Below are 5,905 nucleotides of genomic sequence, written 5' to 3' on the forward strand. Positions count from 1 at the left end.
GGGGGGATATCAGTAAATTTCACAGAACCATTTAAAATTGTTGAATCATTGAATAAGTAAAAGAAGGAGTGGAAACAAGTCTGTTTTTTTCCTCCTAAAATCTCTACCAAATACCCTCACCCTATAGTACTAAACTTTTAAGAAGTATATGAAATCAATGAACTTAATTTTTCTACTTGGAGAATTCCATTTTTGTTTTTAGATTCCACAGACATACACATTTTCCTTGATAGCCGGAGTTTCTTTTAGTTGCTATAAATGATATTGAGTTGTCGAATATAAGAAGTATTATTTTAAAATGTAAAAAGGGAAAGAACAATTTAGACAAACTGTGCAAAAAACAAATTATTTTAAAAGGCAAGCTACAGGGGAAAAAATATGTTCTTTCAAAATAATTATGATATTTCTAATAATTGATGGGAAAAATCATCAAAAAGCTGCCTGAGTATGTATAGTTCTGTATCTCTATTTAAATGCTGACAAATGAATTTTTGGATGTAAAATTATTTTTTTATACCTTTAACCCTCCACCATGAGTTCACTGTAAATAGTTTTTGATTTCTCTCTATGTCCTTTTATTATACACTTTGCCCTTATATATCAAGTAATTTGTGTACATGATATTAAGCCATGGGGGTCATTTGGACTTAGGTGTAGCCCCTCAAAATCTCTGGCTCAGTCTCTGCATATACTCACATTTCTTGATATTCTAAATCATTCCTTTTTATCAATTCCTCACTATAACATACATTTAATTCTTGAAAATTCACCCATGTCTTACAAAGAAGGCAAGTTCAAACTCCTGCTGTGTATGACACACCATTAACTGCACAAGGACACTCTGTATTTGCTACGTTAATATTTACTGATGAGTTAATGTAATAATTGCCCATCTGTTCCTGCTGCCTATGAGGCATTTTCTATCTATAAGGATGGAAATTAATGACAGGGACTCTCTGAGCCACCTGACATCAGAGCTGCAAAGGATGTGAAAGGTATATAAGAGGTAGATACTAGTTGGCAAATGAGGGGTAAACACTCCAGTGGACACGAGCTGGAGCTCTTTTCATGAAGCTCTCCTACCATTGAAGGCATTTGCTCATATTGCTGGCACGAAAACATTAAAAGGTAAAGAATTTAAAGTAAAGTAAAGAATTACTTTAAAGTAAAGTACATTGAATTACATTAAAGTAAAGAATTTCCTATTTCTGGGAAAGTGTTATTTATCTCGGAAACTTGGATATGTAAACTTGGCGTTAAATGTATGATTTACATGAAAGAAAGGCTAAGGGGATAATGTATTATGATATCAAGTTCAGATTATTTAGAGAAGGAAATTGGGAAAGTAAAAATTTAGAAACTATTTAAAAATTGAACAGTATTAAGGGACTGCTATAGCAATACAAAATATTGATTGGTGTTTGTAAATTATGTACTAAGGTCTTTTTTTAAGTAGGCTCTAATTGAAAATGACATCTATTAGAACTCTAGGAAATTTTATGATTTCAGGGCTGGTTTATTCTTTTCAAAAACTTTGAGACGCGATGTGCCTTGTGAAGCTACCAGTAGTCCTCATCGTGCTGTCTGTTGCATTAAACCATCTGAAAGCCACTCCTTTGGGAAGGTTAGTAATTTTAAAATCCTGTTTCTTTTATAAAATTTGAAAGATCGAATAACACACTACTACATAACTAATAGCCCTTCTGCCGTTAGATTTCTGACTAAATCGTGTTTAGGAACATTACTTTAAACTGTTCCATTGTTCCTTGAATTCTGTGTTCTTTAAAAAATAATGCCAGTGGCTGATAAATCTCTCTGATGGAACTTCTGACAGACAGGAATGGATAGTTCCAGTTTTCTCAAGAAATATGCTGATGGAACTTAAAGGGGAAAAGCCAGAACATGAAGCAGGAAAACCCAAAAGGTAGTAATTTTACTCTATTGATCGGACACTGAAATAAACTGAAGAAACTTAAGTAAAGCATACATTTTATATCAAGTAGAATTTTATTGTGTCTTTATATAGATTTTTGTTCTTCTCAAGAGGCTCTGGAAAGGGGCAAAAATTTTGCACCTTTTGAAAATTGAATGTATAGAAATACTCAGAGGAGAAATTTAAGTTTTTAAGAGAAACTTAAAAGAACTAGTTCAGAAGCCATTTGCTATTTGTTAAGTGATTCATTCTACTTTTAATAATTCCGTTAATTAGACACAATCATAAAAGGCTATTTTTCATGAGATTACGTCTAAGCTGCTATAAATGTAAATTAATCCTACTTGGAATTATTTTCTGAAGGTACCATGGGCACAGGATTTCCTAGGGAGTTTTACTATGATGAGTTTCGTGTCATTTGAATGCTAATTTTAAGTAAGTCTAAAAACTATGTCAGATGAAACTGTCCACAGTACAACTTTCAAACAAAAACTCTTTGAAACTATAATTCTACATTTATTTAAAAGACTCTGCCTACATTCTAAATAATATAATGAAGTGTTTTTTTTATGTCTCTCAGTTTTGCTCCATATAGTTTTTGAGACTGAAATTAGACATTCTTTACCACCCAAAAGAATTATGTTCATTTTTTTTAACTTGGTTGATTTAATCATTCTACGATGTAAACATACATCAAAAAATCCCATTGTACTCCATGAATTTATCTATAATTATTACTTGTCAATTTAATTTTTTTCTCTTAATTTTTTTATTAAATCCTAACTGTGTACATTAATGCATTTGTGGGGCACAGTGTGCTGATTTTATATACAATTTGGAATGCTGACATCAAACTGTTTAACAAAGCCTTCACCTCACTTAATTAGTGTTAAGACCTTTATACTCTACTCTTAATAGATTTGACATGTACCCTTGCAATATACACTTAAGTTCATTTTTGAAGAGTGTGCTTTAAGTCATGTCAGAATTCTTTCTCCTTAGAATGACCATCTTGTCTTTGTTTTCCTTTGAAGGTTTTTTTGTTGGGGGCAGAGGCCCACAGCAATGCGTGAAGATTTCTGAAACACTCAGACATAATAAATAGCAGGAAACATCATCACATTTTCTTTGTCATTTCAGGGCTTATCTAGTTACAGGTTGTCCTTCTCAGAACTGACTGTAATTTTCAATTGGCTTTTTCATGGCTAAAAATAACTTTAAAACTGACATGAAGTTTCTTATAAGAACAATTGAATGATGATGGGAAAATTCACAGCATTACCTAGTATGTTTGTCTGTATCTTGATCTTTTCTTTCGTTAGACATAGTCATTTGCTAAGCACATTTACTCCAGGTGCCCCTATGGCTGTTCCCTTATTATGAGGTGAATTTCACCTCATAGAAATAGAATAATAGCAAACAATACTTATTATCAAATTATTTTCATTCTAGCCTCACAATCTTTTACTTCGAATTATTATTAGAAATACTTATAAAACATTTCTTCAGATTGCTTTTAACGTGTTTCCTGAAATCAGTATGTTTGGTCATTTTTTAAAAGGGGTCTGATGTATCTATCATCCTGAGCTGACAGATCACATAATATTCTATAACTCTTATAAAAAGCTAAGAAAACCTATGTAGAAAATGCTTCAAATTTTAAACTCCTTAGACAAACAAAACTAATGTCGATTTATATCATTTCTTCATAAAATTCAGCCACCCCATTGGAGATTTTTTTTCAACTTTTATACCTTTATGAGATGAAATTAAGAGGTTAACAAACTGACTTTACAAACCATATCAAAAAATAGTTGCATTACTTTAGGCTGAAAAGCAAAAGGATCACATACTTTCCCACTACCAACTTTTTTATGCCCTGCTGTAAATATCTGCCTGGAGGATAACCAGAGGTAGTTAAAAATTTAATTAAATAGGTGCCAAGCTGTTATCACTAGGTGTTCCCTATAAAAGCCCAGGCATCTCCCCTGATGAATGTGAAGATCCGGGAGCAGGGACCCATTTTAAAACCCTTGAAAGACATTAAAAAGAGACAATTTAAGAGTTATAGTTTGGCTTCTTGCCATTGCTTAAACTCTCTTAAAGTCAAAATTTCCCTGTGTACATGTGTCTCCAAATTTTAATGGTTGCCACTGGCTAGGCAGGTAGACAGGCTTTGTCTGTCAAGGAGGGGAAATGCCTGCAAGCAGGGATGCAATGCCTTTCACTAAGCATTTCAGCCATCTTTTTTCATTCTAGTGATTCGTTTGGGTAGAATCTTATATATGCCGAATAATACATTTAAATGAAATAGCTCTCATCTGAATATGCCATTCATATTCCAAATAGCTTTCACCTAATAGACTACTGAATTGAAAAGCAATTTCACAATTAGGAAACAAACATAAAAGCTCTTACCATTTCTTTTAAATAGAATGATGGCCTTTTTAGCTAATTTAGAATAATTTTAAATCCTAGTACTGACCTTCCAACCAATTATCAAAGTACCACTCAGCCTTTAGCATATTGAGTATTTCATTCATACTCTGCTCCAATTCTTTGCTAAATATTATCTGAGGACAGTTATCCCCTTCGAAGCTTCTCAGTTTGAACCATAGTTTAAGTTCGAGGTGTTTGGGCCAAATTCCAATTCTTGCTATTTTTCAGGATAAGTTTGCCTTTCAAAATGTAATGTCCAGTGTATAGAATTACTAGGTCAACCCTTAAAAGCTTTAAGTTGTTTTTTTTAAGTACACACTGGTCATGTTTTCTATACCTTCAGAGAGAAATAGCTGAGCAGATAGTGTGAATAAGATTGATACAGACCAAATAATTAGGTCCCAAGGTGGGTTTTCTTTGCCTGAATAATTGAGTTTGTCAGTATACACTTACACTCAACAAGTATCCATTTCACCTCATGTTGTAATAGGAATTTTCTTTATGTGAGAGAAAATGCGGGAATAGAAAAGTAAAAAACAACCGCTAAAGTTTACAAAAAATTTTAAAACATTTATTCTTGGGCTATTTCTGAACAGACATAGAGATAATACTTCCTACACACACACACACACACACACACACACACACACACCACTGAGAGAAATCTGCTGCATTTAGCCCCCATTAGGTATATCTTCTGGACATTCACAACTGGATCACTTGTGACTTTACATTTACCCTAATTTTCACAGATATTTTGCTCTCTATGGAGCTGAAAACTAAAATATTTCCCTACTAATCAGCAAAGAAGAAGCAATGCTATTACTCTGCACCCATTTTCAATACCATTTTGAAAGCACATTGAAAAAAAGGTAGTAGAAAAAATACAGAGTTGATATAAATAAATGTTTAAAATAGAAAAGTGAGTTAAAATTCAAATGAATTATTTAATCCGTGGTGTTGATTTCTGACTTATCTATATTATTATTAGATAATTGTGCCAGGTGGCGAAAAATGTGAATATTAATACAACTGATGTAAGAAGTCTTTTAGTTTCAATATTAACCTAGTCCTATCATTAAAATTTTTAATGGCATAGGATCCAAGTGGCTGGCAGGAAAATGCTAATGCTCATGGAGTTAGAATAAAGAGTAAGAAAACTTGGGTGGCACTGTGGCTCAAAGGAGTAGGGTGCCGGCCCCATATGTCAGAGGTGGCTGGTTCAGCCCCAGCCAAAAACTGCAAAAAAAAAGAGTAAGAAAACTCTCACACTGCAATAAAGTGCCTGAACAGGTGATCCATTTGATTCCTGGTGAGACTTTATAATACCTAACATTCTCTCTTTTTACTTTATTTTACAGTACTAAGAACATGTAACATGCGATCTATTCTTTTAACAAATTTTAAGCATACAAGACATTACTGTTACAGGGAGGAGGGAGGGAGGAGGAGGGAGAGGGGAGGAGGGAATGGGGGAGGGAGGAGGATTGGAGGGATCACTTCTGAGGTTTATCTTACAAGGGTACAAGTGAA

General features: G+C 33.4%; 1 protein-coding gene across 1 annotated transcript in view; it reads left to right on the forward strand.

The window, feature by feature from the left end:
• Positions 1-1,544: 1,544 nt before the first annotated feature.
• IAPP (islet amyloid polypeptide) overlaps positions 1,545-5,905 on the forward strand; it is a 5,702-nt gene continuing 1,341 nt past the window's right edge. Inside the window, exon 1 of the mRNA XM_023514691.1 lies at positions 1,545-1,624. Coding sequence (XP_023370459.1) covers positions 1,545-1,624 — 80 coding nt within the window. The remainder of the gene's footprint in view (positions 1,625-5,905) is intronic.

Source organism: Otolemur garnettii, unplaced genomic scaffold, assembly GCF_000181295.1.
Source record: "Otolemur garnettii isolate 467f Iridium unplaced genomic scaffold, OtoGar3 scaffold00057, whole genome shotgun sequence".
In the NCBI taxonomy this organism is placed as follows: Eukaryota; Metazoa; Chordata; class Mammalia; order Primates; family Galagidae; genus Otolemur; species Otolemur garnettii.